The sequence below is a fragment of the Ostrinia nubilalis genome, chromosome 4 (assembly GCF_963855985.1).
Source record: "Ostrinia nubilalis chromosome 4, ilOstNubi1.1, whole genome shotgun sequence".
In the NCBI taxonomy this organism is placed as follows: domain Eukaryota; kingdom Metazoa; phylum Arthropoda; class Insecta; order Lepidoptera; family Crambidae; genus Ostrinia; species Ostrinia nubilalis.
The window spans coordinates 6090014-6105937 of NC_087091.1; the positions used below are offsets into that span (position 1 = coordinate 6090014).

General features: G+C 35.7%; 1 protein-coding gene across 2 annotated transcripts in view; it reads left to right on the top strand.

Annotated features, from left to right (window-relative positions):
* LOC135088582 (polypyrimidine tract-binding protein 1) overlaps positions 1-15924 on the top strand; it is a 561827-nt gene that overhangs the window by 240898 nt on the left and 305005 nt on the right. The window contains exon 2 of one of the 2 annotated variants that reach the window (XM_063983454.1): positions 7929-8033. In XM_063983454.1, coding sequence (XP_063839524.1) covers positions 7941-8033 — 93 coding nt within the window. In that variant the 5' untranslated portion in view covers positions 7929-7940. Of the gene's footprint in view, positions 1-7928; positions 8034-15924 lie in introns of those variants that run through there. The other variant, XM_063983457.1, reaches the window with a different exon arrangement.

A 15924-nucleotide genomic window follows, 5' to 3' on the forward strand; every position in this document is an offset into this window, starting at 1 on the left:
CTACAAGCAAACCCGCGCGAAACAAGTCGTTCGAGATTTCTTTTGTTCTCTGTCGAGCGGGCGGACTGTTTTTTATGTATGCGCAAGCGACGCGCCTACGGCCGCGATGCTCCCGCCGCGTCTCCTGGTCCGAGCCAGAGCGTTATTGAGCACGGACGTATCGCTGTCCGTCACCGCCGGACCCGCGATGTACATAATATCCTAGAAACTAAAATGTAATCGCGTATTGGTGAACCCCGCTACCGGGGTTCACGTTCACCTACATCTTCTACGCCTACCTACTACACCATGCATGGTCACCACTGCCGAACCTACCACCTGGCTCTTCAACCCGGCAGAGCTGCCTGCCGTGTCGGACGGCCCGTGCGCACACTCTAAGTGGCCCTACACCACAGTGCGTACGGCCCTAGCCGTCTGGCGCGTCGACGACTCTGCGGGCCTACCAACTCGAAGAACCAACCCACATCACCATCAATGCTAGCGAGGACAGTGGTTTGAATATACTACCACCGGTGACGAATCTCGTGCGATACGATAGTTTGCTCGTAACTCACACCCTTAAGGTCTCTTTCTCTTAAATTGAAATAAAAGACTTGTTAACTTAAATCTATCTTTTATTTATCTAACTTAACTCTAAATTCTAATTATGTCACTGCTTCTAAAGCACTAACCGTGACATTGGCGCCCATACCGGTCTATTCTATCGCACTTGAGACGTTACCAGTGAGTTTTACTTGTAATAAATGGTTATTTTTGGTGTTGGCATTCAAATAACTTAGTTATAAGATTGTAACTAATATTGTAATCTCTGTGTGGTAGTACTAAACTTGTAATTTTTTGTGGAGAATAGCTACACTATTCTACCTACTATAATTTTCTAAAATATAAAATGTATCTACCTACATTTTAAAATATTAACTAAATTCTACCTACCTTTGGTAATATAAATTAACTTTTAATCACTACCTACCACACATAGATTTTGTTAAACTAAATTGTAATGCTTACTGTTGTATTGTGTAAATTGCAACACACACCCGCGTGCCTACCTAGTATTTTTTTTTTATATTACGTACTCCGTAATTCTAATCTAAAATATAAATTTAACTTGTAACTTAAAACGTTAATTCTAAATAAACTATTAAATTAAACAATAAATTGTAAATACTACTAAAAATAAACAATTTATTAGACCTACTCGTATCTTACCTACTGGTATCTCTTAAACCTATAATTGAAAATCTACCTTAATTATAAAGTCTGAAACTATTTTTAACTGTCTTGTCTGACGCACCATCTAAAATGGATTGCAAGGTACACTCTACTAAGTACCTCTTTGCATTGCTTAGGACTTAAGATAGGAAGTTGTTGGGTGCAGCAGTTGCTAAACAACTGCGCATACTTGTAATTAGCTGTAGTCTACCCTACAGATAATATTCCGACCTCTTCATTAAATAATGGTTATCTTATGACTTTCTCTAAATCTTAACTTAATAAATCTTGTGAGTATTATGAGATCTACTAAAAATCATATACTCTGTACGTCAGGTTGCAAGTAAACAGACCTAAAATGTTTATTTTGTTAGTCAGACTCAAGATTAGCTAGTACAGTTAAGATAGCGGATTTTTCTTAGGTAAAATCCTACCGTAAAAAGGGGGATATGTAACGGTTAGCGTTACCGCTGACCGTTATCTTAGATCTAAATTCTACTTTAATTACTATTATCTACCTAAATAAATATACTTAAATAATAAAATATCTAAATCTACGTAAACTACCTAACTGAATAACTTAATTAAATAATTCATATTGTTCTACACTAATAAAATAAATAAAATAATAAATCTACAAGCAAACCCGCGCGAAACAAGTCGTTCGAGATTTCTTTTGTTCTCTGTCGAGCGGGCGGACTGTTTTTTATGTATGCGCAAGCGACGCGCCTACGGCCGCGATGCTCCCGCCGCGTCTCCTGGTCCGAGCCAGAGCGTTATTGAGCACGGACGTATCGCTGTCCGTCACCGCCGGACCCGCGATGTACATAATATCCTAGAAACTAAAATGTAATCGCGTATTGGTGAACCCCGCTACCGGGGTTCACGTTCACCTACATCTTCTACGCCTACCTACTACACCATGCATGGTCACCACTGCCGAACCTACCACCTGGCTCTTCAACCCGGCAGAGCTGCCTGCCGTGTCGGACGGCCCGTGCGCACACTCTAAGTGGCCCTACACCACAGTGCGTACGGCCCTAGCCGTCTGGCGCGTCGACGACTCTGCGGGCCTACCAACTCGAAGAACCAACCCACATCACCATCAATGCTAGCGAGGACAGTGGTTTGAATATACTACCACCGGTGACGAATCTCGTGCGATACGATAGTTTGCTCGTAACTCACACCCTTAAGGTCTCTTTCTCTTAAATTGAAATAAAAGACTTGTTAACTTAAATCTATCTTTTATTTATCTAACTTAACTCTAAATTCTAATTATGTCACTGCTTCTAAAGCACTAACCGTGACAACATCATAAGAAGGATAATAAGCCCTGCCAGTAAGTTGATTTAATGTTTTTACGATCATATCATATCTTTTCACATGAAAAAATTAAATGCTACAGTTGAGATTCGAACCTACGACTTTTCTGAGCTACGGAGACAGAGAAGATCATCCTGCTAGATGAACTGACGACGTCATAAAGATAGTTGGCTGTGGTTTGATGAAAGCGAAGTGGCGGAAAACTCCCGCTATTTTCCGCTACTTCTTAGTGATATGTAGTAGACAGCCGATATGTAGTCTATAAGTCGTGGTGAGGCTATTTGGGTGTGTAAAGTTCCTTAAAAAGATCTTAATATTAGTAAAAATGCACGTAATAAGTGAATTACTTACTACAATGGGTGCCTTTGACGAAATTGATGATGTGGCTTTACATGGTAATCAGTTTAAAATGTCATCATTTTTTAATAGAATGTTCGTAAAACAACTAACAAACTATAAATAACAATTTTAACCGTTTATTTATCAACTATCCAATGGGCATAGATAGATAACATCGACCCGCGAGAGGAAAACCGCGCACTCAAACTATTCGCAAGCTACCGAAGTTGTGTTATTATGACAGTTACCTAACTTCATTAATTACATTAATGAATACCTTCGTTTATATAATTAATGGGATTAGCGAACTAAGGCGAGGTATCGTCGGCTTGGTTGGCGTTTGAATATGTTAAGATTGTCGTGTTAATTTTGTTAATTTACTTAAGTGGAAAGAGAGTTACAGAACTCTTGGAACCATCTGAAGATGGCACTGAATACCTTTTATGTAGGTACTATTATGTTGTTTTACGCCTGTATTCACAAACATTACTATGAGGTCTCACAGTGCGCGTGGATGCACAGGGTGACACACGAACCAATCACAGAGCTCTATTTAACGCTGTGCGTTCAATTTGCTGTTTCACTTACGCAAGTATCGTTTGTGAATACGGGCGTTAATGCAATACATACGTAAGAAAAACTACTCAAATGGATTCTAGCTCGATTGAAACTAAGTACTATTGCTACAGTAATGTAGATAAAATACTTTTTGCTCTTACTTCCTTCTTCGATAATGTGTAAAGTGTCCGAAACAAACGAGTATTTACTTTTGTTTCAATTCAATTGTGTAATCATCCTGATAGACTTGAATTCGCTAATACCAACTTAGGAGTGTAGTGAAGCGACTCTAAAATTGAATCCAAAAAATATTACGAGGCTGTGATTAGGTATACAAAACTCTTTAAGATGCCGCTTTAGAAAACAATAATTATGTTTTATTAAACATTATAACTATAAATAAAACATGTTTCTTAGTCATAATGGACTGTAATAATAAAATATACGCATCCAACGCCGCGGTAAACTACTAGTGTTTAATAATCCCACTGCTGCCGAGTTAAAAGCGATGATATTGAATTTCCCCGTCCCTTTTATACCAATAACTGATAATAACACAAAAGGAATAATTAATTTATATTTATGAACATTCGCTGTGACCATTGATTGATACTTTTGTTGTCATTTACTATGAATTGTAATAAAGCTTCTCTATTTCAAACTACTTTGTCTGTAATATTTTAGCATTTGTTAGCTCTAAATACTGAAAGAAATAGAAATGATAACAGCTCACCGGGGAACCAGACGCAGGTTAGCGTACCATCCTTACATTGTCGACATTCCACCAGCTCGCACTAAGCGTTTCGATAACTGTTTTAGAATGCGAACAGCTAGGGACTGGAATTCGCTGCCTGCGCTGTCTTTCCTGAACACTATAATCCGGCCCTTTTCAAGTCGAGAGTGAATAGGCACTTACAGGGCAGGTATGTACCATCCTAGACTGTATTTCACTTAACACCAGGTGCGATTGCGGTGAAATACCTGCCTTGTCGTTCATAAAAAAAGCTAGATCATTTTAGGCTGTCATTTTTTTAATAATATTATGCCAGTGCTGATAATGATCATCATCAGTCTCTTTTTCGTCTGCTAGACATAGAGTTCCCCCGAAGAGAGTCATAGCAATTAAGTTCCATAGGCTTCTCTTAATCTATATCAAATGTTTACGGGGTGCTGACTGCCAGGATACCTAATCATAACACTGATCATGATACTTACCTTTTTTAGTCCACGGTGGCTTCTAAAGAATTGGCACCGTAAAATCATTAAACTTTGCTTTAATTTCGTTTTAGTGATTGAGTTGATTTCAGTCATGACGTTTTCTAGATTAGCCCGGCGCCAATGACGTGAAAATAATTGCAAAGACGATGACCCCGGGTCATATTGACCCATATTTCATCGATGATTTTTCAGGAAATTGAACAAGTAATCTTAATTTTAATTACTGTCTATAAATATAGGGTTATTTACTGAGCTAATTAAACAAAAATAAAACGAATACATTAATAAATCAATTTTTTATTATTTTTTAAACAAAACATGAAAAAATCATGTATAGAAACACAATGAGTCTATATTTTTTGTTTTTGGTAAAGATTTTTAGTATTATTAGGAATCAACAATGTGAAAAAGAGATAAAATCAACTTCTTGTATGCAGATACAATGAGATCAGTCTTCTGCTTCATCATTCAAAGCCATGGAACTGCTGCAACTTGTGCAGTATGTAATCAAATGGTCTAGGCATGTAAATGTGTCATGACGCACTTTCCGGCGTCGTACTAATGCAAGGTCGAGATTATTCGAAGACTGAATCCACATAACTTGCGTATTTTTCACATTCGTTGCCATTTCTAAGTTCTGGCTATTACAGCCTGAAATTCTTCACTCTCGGAATCCGACTCTTCTAGCAACGCTACATTCTTGCTAGGTCATTTAACAAAGACATCTTAACAAAGAACACCATAAACTAGCACTAAACACAAAAAAGTGAATAAAAGTAAGCTACAAAATCACCGCGCCACCGATGACGCCGGGTCAAAATGACCCGTTTTAATTTGAGGCCTGTGTATCTCGCTACGCAAGCGAAGTCACACTGAGCTAACTAACGAAATGGACTTAGGGAGGTTGTATCTCCAGCTATACGAACGCTCGAACCACAAAATGGACGCAAAAAAAAATTATGAACGTTTGAAAATGCCTCGGGTCAATATGACCCAGCGTCATTGACGCCGGGTTAGGAGAGCCAATTTGTAAATATCGTATATCTTTCAACGATTTGAAATAACAACGGTTAATAAAACATCTAAGTGTTTTGCCAGTGAGACCTTTTAAAGCCTGTCATCAATAAAGAGACAATTAATTTGTTTTGTATCATTCAATTAGTGTATAGTTTAATTAATATATTGTAACAGACCCTCGGGAGCGGAACCCGACGTTTCGATTAAAACTTCCCAGCCCGTTCGGGAATGTTGATCGTATTCGTTTTTTGGGTTTCAGTTACAAAATAAGGATTATGGAGACCCAGTAATTGAGGTTCAGTAAAATTGCCCAATGCAGTCTGAAAAATAATCTTGTTTCTATATTTTATTGTTGTATTCACAAAGTATGGATTTTGTAGATTAGATATTAATTTTTGTTCACTAAGTATGAAAATGTAAACATTTTGTCATAGGTTATAATTATAATGTTAAAGGAAAGATCAGCCCAATTTTAATAACATAAAACACGTTGTTTATGAACGATACTTTTTATTTGTGCGTTTTTTCCATGGCGTATATTTTTGTCACGCGGACGCTGCCTGCCTGATTCCGCGGCCGCTGCACTCATGTATTAAACACGGTGTTTCTTTCTACTCGTAATACAAATACTTTTATTTATGTATACCTAGCTACCCTAAAGCCAGATACCATAAAATAAGTTCAGCAAAAAACATGAAATAAAGAAATTTTCATCTGTGCGTTCTTACCGGCTCATATTTGTCACGCGGGCGCTGCGTGCCTGATCCCGCGGCTGCTGCACTCGTGTATTATGTACGGCGTTTCCTACTACTCGTAATACACATACTTTTATTTATGTATACCTAGCTACCCTAAAGCCAGATACCATAAAATAAGTTCAACAAAAAACATGGAATAAAGAAATTTTCATCTGTGCGTTCTTTCCGGTTTATATTTGTCACGCGGGCGGCGCGGGCGCTGCGTGCCTGATCCCGCGGCCGCTGCACTCGTGTATTATGTACGGCGTTTCCTACTACTCATAATACAAATACTTGTATTTCTGTATACCTAGCTACCCTAAAGCTAGATACCATAAAATTAGTTGAGCAAATAACATGAAATAAAGAAATTTTCATCTGTGCGTTCTTCCCGGCTCATAATATTTGTCACGCGCGCGCTGCGTGCCTGATCCCGCGGCCGCTGCACTCGTGTATTATGCACGGCGTTTCTTTCTACTCGTAATAAAAATACTTGTATTTCCGTATACCTAGCTACCCTAAAGCCAGATCCATAAAATTAGTTGAGCAAAAAACATGAAATAAAGAAATTTTCATCTGTGCGTTCTGCCCGGCTCATATTTGTCACGCGCGCGCTGTGTGCCTGATCCCGCGGCCGCTGCACTCGTGTATTATGTACGGCGTTTCCTACTACTCGTAATACAAATACTTTTATTTATGTATACCTAGCTACCCTAAAGCCAGATCCATAAAATTTGTTAAGCAAAAAAACATGAAATAAAGAAATTTTGCATCTGTGCGTTCTTACCGGCTCATATTTGTCACGCGGGCGCTGCGTGCCTGATCCCGCGGCCGCTGCACTCGTGTATCATGCACGGCGTTACCCATTAAATGGTACAGATATTTGTACAAGTACGGATGGCTACCCTAAAGCCAGATCCATAAAATTAGTTGAGCAAAAACATGAAATAAAGAAATTTTCAAATGTGCGTTCTTCCCGGCTCATATTTGTCACGCGGGCGCTGCGTGCCTGATCCCGCGGCCGCTGCACTCGTGTATTATGCACGACGTTTCAACGGGCACCGCGCACACGGCATATTTGAGTGGCATATCCGCCGAGTTTATCCCGGCCTTTCTAATACACAGTAACTAAATTGTTCGGGACGTGGACTGTTAGGGATATTTGTCAGCATAAAAGATGTATTACGAGTACTTAAGGGAAAACTGTATGCTTTTGTAAACTTATAAAAAACAAAAATATGAAATTTGATTTAGATCTCGGTGTACTTACACTTTACACCGAGTCGAGCGAGATAAAAGAATTTCCTAATTTGTAATGTTGTACAAAAAACCAGTACCTACTTACTTTAGATTTTGCTTTTCTCCGAAAATGTTTCAGTTACAAAAGTTTTCAAATTATATTTTTCTAAAGTAGGATGTGAAAAAATAAGAAATATGAGTAATCTTTTTTATCTAAGGTACATCTGTTGAACAAACTTATGCTTTTTAAAGTACCTATCTAATTTTCGTTATTTGTTCCAGGTTGGCGCAGCTATGATGTCCTGTCCTCTACCACTGCCGCTGCTGCCGGCACTCCATCCACAACCTGCCTTGGCGTCTGACTTTCCGATCCACATTGGAATAAAGGTAAATACTGCTTAAATTTATGACTTAATCGATACGGGACTACTCCCACCTCTCGTTCCCATCACTGCAACTCCTGTGTAACCAGGATCTACAGCCTGACCGCCAATAAAAACCCAACCAGTGAAGGCCAAGTTTGTCCCGGTGGAAAGTTAAACTGATTTACATAGAGTTATAGATACACATAGATAGTTACATGAAACTGTGAGAAACAGGAATCAATGAATAGGTAGAATTTAGGCTAGCATTGCTAGAAAATTTTGAGGGTTGAATTTTCTAATGATGACGTCATATTATTTTAACAAATTGATATGTCATCAAGATTCCTTTAGCAATTGAATACCTGTCAGCAAGGTTCCTGATGTAATTCATCCCACTTACAATAATTTCAAATGAAGGTTGAAAAGGCATTAAAAAACAAGCAGTTTTCTGATAAAAAAATAAAACCGACTCCAAAAAACCTACACTAAAAAGTTGAAAAATAATTACTAATTACCTACTTATTTATTAGGACGAATTATTAATATTTATGTAGGTATACCATGATTGATACTTCTGGAGTCGGTGCCAGGATTATGAAACATGTAAAGTTTGCCTGCACCGACTCCAAATTAAAAGTATCAATCATGGTAAACCTACATAAATATTAATAATTCGTCCTAATAAATAAGTAGGTAATTAGTAATTATTTTTCTACTTTTTAGTGTAGGTTTTTTGGAGTCGGTTTTATTTTTTTTTATAAAATTTTACTTATTTCTTGCTTTTCAACCGACTTCAAAAAAGGAGGAGGTTCTCAATTCGACCCGTATGTTTTTTTTTTTTTTTTTCTAGTTTGTTACGCGATAACTCCGCCAATTATGAACCGATTTGAACAAATCTTTTTTCGGCGTATAGGTAATACTTTATGGGTGGTCCCATTTAAATTTAATAATAGAAAAAACAACCCCCAAGGGTGGAAAATTGGGGATGAACTTTTTTATACGCAATATCTCCGCCGATTATAAATCAATTTGAACGATTATTTTTTTGTTGAATAGGCATTATCAAAAGGGTGGTTTCATGCGAATTTGAAGAAAATATTTCACCCCCAAGGGTGGAAAATTGGGGATGAACTTTTTTATACGCAATATTTTTAATTTTTAGTTTTTTTTTGTGTTCACGCATTTGAAGTCGGTTTTATTTTTTTTAAAAGTTATTAGTTAACTAATTATTACCTTGATGTTACCACTGAAGGTAGGCAGTACATTGAGACCATATTCTTCATGTCTAGTATAAAATAATATTCCCTACAAAATACAGGTTACCATATAGGAAACCTAAAAAGACCTTAAACCGTCAGCCCACCTTAAAAACATGAAAGATTACAACTGTTGGTCTATTTGTACTTATAATATTTAAAGAATTATCCTACAACTCCTAAGCATTAAGGAGTTGTACCTACCATGACCAGTTTTTCTTCAAATTCGCATGAAACCACCCTTTTGATAATACCTATTCAACAAAAAAATAATCGTTCAAATTGGTTTATAATCGGCGGAGATATTGCGTATAATAAAGTTCATCCCCAATTTTCCACCCTTTGGCGGTTGTTTTTTTTATTATTAAATTTAAATGGGACCACCCTTGAGGTATTACCTATACGCCGAAAAAAGTTTTGTTCAAATCGGTTCATAATTGGCGGAGTTATCGCGTAACAAACATAGAAAAAAAAAACATACGGTTCGAATTGAGAACCTCCTCCTTTTTTTGAAGTCGGTTGAAAATACCAATAACTGATACTTTTTATCTCACTCGTTCATAAATTCCCGGTATATTTATAAATATCAAAGTGCAAAATCAAACTTCTCCCAGATATTTTTGTATAATTTTTGATAACCTACTTTGTACCGGTCCTTGTTTACAGTCGAAAGTCGTTTGCTAACGTTGGCGAGTAAAAAATATGTAATTTAATCCACCCTCTCCGTCGAGTTCAGGTAACTTAAATTGCGAATATATCAAAGCTAAATAATATAAAGTAAGCGAAAGAATATAAGGCAACTTTGAAAGTCGACGCTCGACTCTAAGGCTAGGTACAAGCAGGCGGATAGCGATGTTTGACTAAAGATGTTAGCGCTTAAAATATTTTTATGAAGAATTTCATTTAAACGTTCTACATCAAATGTCTTGTTGGAAGCGTCTTCGTACTCTTTATTGGTTTAAAGATTTGAGTAAGGATGAAGGAAATATAGAGCTTAAAAATTAAATGCGCTAACTTTAGCGCAAAATATTTTGGTGTCTTGAAGTAAAAATTATTACTTTGTACAGTCACGGAATGAAAAGGTTCGTCAGTTTTCAAATTGATTCCTTCAACGAATCGCGAGCACATATTACCTTTTGAAACTATGTTACAGAATAATCTCGAGTTAGGGCACTTCTTCGAAATTGCATTCTTCGGCTGATTCATATGGACAAATTTCAAATTCAATTTTAGGTCTGTAACATAGACTCATATGAAAATAGGTACACCCAATAACATATATTTGGATGAGGGACTCGTTTTTGTAAAGTAGTTTTCAAGATATCGACGTTCAAATATTTTGTGCCCATATGAATCAGAATTTGTCACATATTAATCAAAAATAGAAATAAAATTTAAAATCTTTATGTACAATTGGCTCTATATTAAGAAAATAATCATATTATAACAAAAACAATGATCTGTTGTTATGAAAACAATATCAGTTATCAAAATATTACGAGAAAAAAAATGCAACGAATTCCACAATAATTCGTGAAAAACATTTTTCTGAAACTTTAGTATACATCCATAATATACAGGGTGTTTGGCGCATCGTGTGCCAAAATGATTTGGCAGATAGAATGGGTCATTTCCTATATTTTCAGCCCCCATAACACGTTCCATGCCAAGCGGCTACTTTTATATTAATTTTTTTAGTAATTTCACCAAAATACCCAAATCGCATCATTTAATTTCGATTTAAAAAAAAACTACTAGGCGTAGCTTCAAAGTAAATATTTTTTTTTGACGTGCATTGATATAGGGTTGCATCAAATCTAAATTTACTGGCAAATATCATCTAGTTTTTTTTTAATTCAGCTTTGAAGTTTTCCGTAAAGTTAAAAATGAACTGAACATTTAAGTTTACATGGCTCTAAAAAAATAAATAAAAGAGATAGCGATCTTCGGATTTTATCAAAACTTCTCTAGTCTATCCCCATTCAAACGGTATACTAATCTTGTTTAAATAATAACAACAACTTCACAAATTCCTTAAATTACTGCATTGACTCTACTCGGACTGATTTGCGAAATTTGTGTTTATAGCCCCTTTTTGTGTGAATAGCACGTTAAACACCTAACAGGTAAAAATTATTTATCTTATGCAATGTAAAAACCTTTTCCCTATCGTTTTTCAATGTGGATTTCTTGAAATTAAAGACGAAAATAATTATTTTGATTGTTTATTAATTATTACAAATTTTGTTCAAAATGACCGCCTCGGCAACGTATGTAATACACTCACGACATCTTCTTCTAATTTTGACTGTTGTCGTATGCAGCCACATTTCTCTTTTTATTACTACAAAGGCGTTTTCTACAAGTGGATTAGAAGAGATGGCCCTATACAGTGGCCTGTACGTTCCCCAGACCTATACCGTTAGATTTTTACCTCTGGGGACGAGCTAAAGAACTGGTGTACGTAACGGATTCAAACAATAGAAGAACTACAACAACGAATAAAAAACGCCTTTGTAGTAATAAAAAGAGAAATGTGGCTGCATACATACGACAACCGTCGAAATTAGAAGAAGATGTCGTGAGTGTATACGTTGCCGAGGCGGACATTTTGAACTAAATTTGTAATAATTAATAAACGATCAAAATTATTATTTTCGTCCTTAAATTCAAGAAATCCACATCAAAAAACGATATGGAAAAGGTTTTTACATTGCATAAGGTAAATAGTTTTTACCTGTTAGGTGTTTAACGTGCTATTCTCACAAAAAGGGGCTATAAACACAAATTTCGCAAATCAGTCCGAGTAGAGTCAATGCACTAATTTAAGGAATTTGTGAAGTTGTTGTTATTATTTAAACAAGATTAGTATACCATTTGAATGAGGATAGACTAGAGAAGTTTTGATAAAATCCGAAGATCGCTATCTCTTTTATTTATTTTTTTACAGCCATGTAAACTTAAATGTTCAGTCCATTTTTAACTTTTCGGAAAACTTCAAAGTTGAATTAAAAAAAACCTAGATGATATTTGCCAGTAAATTTAGATTTGATGCAACCCTATATCAATGCACGTCAAAATAAAATATTTACTTTGAAGCTATGCCTAGTAGTTTTTTTTTAAATCGAAATTTTATGATGCGATTTGGGTATTTTGGTAAAATTACTAAAAAAAATAATTTAAAAGTAGCCGCCTGGCGTGGAACGTGTTATGGGGGCTGAGAATATAGGAAATGACCCATTCTATCCGCCAAATCCTTCATAAAAATGAGGAACAACGTCTCCAAGAAGATCCAGACTGCCAAGAACCAATATTTTCGTCACAAATTTGAGATTTGTCAAAAAAACCCGCGAAGAATGTGGCAATTAATCAACAGGTTATCCAGTAGTCAACCCGAAACCATCAAACCCTTTAAATTATCATCCCCATTAGGCGAAATAACAGATACAAAACTTATATGCGAGAAATTTAATTCCTTCTTCGCAACAATTGGCACAGAGTTGGCAAGTAAAATACCACAACAATTTCATACTGATTCGACTCGCGTATCAATTTCACTAACCTCTCAAAACCATGACCATCAACTCCTAAAACTAGACCCAACAAATCCTCAAGAAATATCACGAATAATTAATAACCTAGATGTAAATAGTAGCTCTGGTTTAGACGGAATCACAACATAAGTTATTAAATGTATCAAAAATATTATAGCTCCCATTATATCAAAATGTATAAATGACTGTTTCAGTTCAGGGCACTTCCCTAACTCTCTAAAGACAGCTAGGGTAACTCCTATTTTTAAATCTGGAAGTAAAATGGAGCCCAGTAACTATCGTCCTATATCCGTGCTCCCGGTAATATCAAAAATTTTCGAAAAACTACTTCATATTAGATTGAGCAAATTCTTGGCCGATATTAATTTTCTATTTAAAAAACAATACGGTTTCCGACCAAAGTCTAATACTGTATCTGCTACTGTTGACCTAGTAACTAGCATAAGACACAGCCTAGACCAAGGGAAAATAACCCTAGGAATCTTCATAGACCTAAAAAAGGCATTTGATACAGTTAGCCACCGTATACTTTTATCAAAACTGAAAGCTTTAGGCATCTCAGGCACAGCGTATCAAATGTTTGAATCATACCTTACGAACAGGAACCAGGTCGTCAAGATCGATAATGAGAAAAGCGAGCCAAGATTGATCACTTGCGGTGTTCCCCAGGGATCAATATTGGGGCCCTTACTATTCCTAATTTACGTAAATAATATACATCAGGTCGGACTCAAAGGAGACATCACCCTGTACGCTGATGATACAAGCCTATTTTATAGCGGTCACTCAATGAAAACAATAATTGATAACGCACAGTACGACCTCAATGTTCTACACAATTGGCTACAATCTAACTTGCTTACAATTAATGCTACAAAAACAAACTACATAATATTCGCCGCTAAAAATAAAAAGATTGATAACTTCAATCCTTTGTCAATTGATGGACAGGAAATTAATAGGGTAGCTAAAGAAAAATACTTGGGCCTCGTGCTAGATGAAAAACTAACATGGGAATCGCACATTGAAAAAATTCGTAGTAAAGTCTCTTCGCTAACTGGTGCAATAAAAAACATAGTTAGATGTCTACCAACATATGTTAGATACACAATCTATAATTCCCTAGTAAAACCCCACCTAGACTACCTTGTAGAAATTTGGGGCTCAGCTAACAAAACAAACATACAAAGATTACAAATATCTCAAAATAAATTCATTAAAACCTTATTTCAGTATAATTATCGAACACCTACTACAGACGTATACAAAAAATCAAAATTAATGAATTTGACCCAAATTTATAAATTTAATACATGTCACCTCATAAGAAAAATTCTAACTAAAGATATTCACTCCACTTTGACATTTACCAAAAAAATCGAGTATCATAAACGTATGACCAGGCGAGCTAACAACATCTGCTTAATAGCCCCCAGAACAGGTTACGGGAAAAAAAGTATCCTATATGAAGGAGTCGAATATTACAATAAATTGCCCAGAGATATAAAGGACGCTAAATCACTACATACCTTTAAAAAGCTTTTAAAACATCATATATTGAATGCCTAAAAATAAATTAATTCAAATATAATATATATATATACATTATATTATTTACAAATTACAAACATAAAAAAAAATAATATTAATAATCAAATTTAAACAATAAAAAAAAAAAAAATAATAATAATAAAATAATAATAATAATTACAACCCGCCAATCATCATTATTAAGTTATAATTAATAAGATGAGTTAAGTTAATTACAAATATGTACATAATATATTATACTAATTAATAATAATAATACACTTATTAATACCAATTATAATATTAATAAATATAACATCAAAAACTAACAATCATTATTTTATCATAAAATCATTATAAAATATCAAATTTGTCAAATTATTATGAAAACAGCCTATAAGCCACTCGCTCAAATGTTAAATGTGTCCTATCCCGTACAAAACATGTTTTCGAATTGTACCTATTCATGCCCGTCGCCGCGCCGCGCAGTGACTTACTGGATGGCTTGTATTTTATTTGCACCTACCTGCTTTATAAAAATAAAAAATCACTTTTAATAGAACTGCTGCGCTAAATCGTTTTTGTATTGTTTTATTAAGACAAATTAATGTTTCTCTGTAAGTGATTGCATTGTAATCTTTTTGAAAAATAAATATCTTTAACCACAAATCATTTTGGCACACGATGCGCCAAACACCCTGTATTTTGTCATCATCATAATCATTTCAACCATAGGATCAACTACTGAATATAAGCTTCCCGCAATAATTTCCATAATGACCGGTTGGTAGCGTCCTGCATCCAGTGCCTTCCTGTGGATGAACGTTCTACACTGAGCTTTCCGGCACGTGGCTTCCACTCCAGAAACTTGCTATCCCATCGGCCATCATCAGTTCTGCATACTATGTGTCCTGCCCATTAACACTTCAGTTTGCTAAAACATCGGACTATGCCACCATGCGACTTTAGATCGTTTATGGATCTCCTTATTTTAGATTCGATTGCATAAAAAAAACCAAGCATAGTCCACTCCATAGTAGTGAGAGGCCGCTTTTCAGTACAATAATTATGTCATCACTGATAACACACACTGGATGTAGACTTTCATCTTATGGCACTAAGGTATTTTAGATGACTCTACTCATCTGTATCACTTATCCAAACTATCGTTGTTATGACGTCCACCCACAAGGTGAAAAAGGTGAGATGAGCTTATAGAGGTTGTGGCAATGGCAATCAGTTAATCTCGAAATCATTAGAGGCCTATGCTCAGCAGAATATTATTATGTGCCATGGACGCCATAAGTGTAGCTGAAATAATAATAAAAATAAATAATCGTTGGGCAATTTCATACAGCGCCATTTAGCCACAAAATAAGCAACAAATATGCTTGTGTTATTGTTGCTAGCTTAACGGATATACTACTTATTTACTGTTTAAACACATACATTATTCATAGTATAAAAATGATGATGAATTTTTTTATTCATAACAAGACCGCAATCGCACCTGGTCTTAAGTGAGATGCAGTCTGGGATATCATTTTTAGCTAATAAACATTTTTTTGGTGCT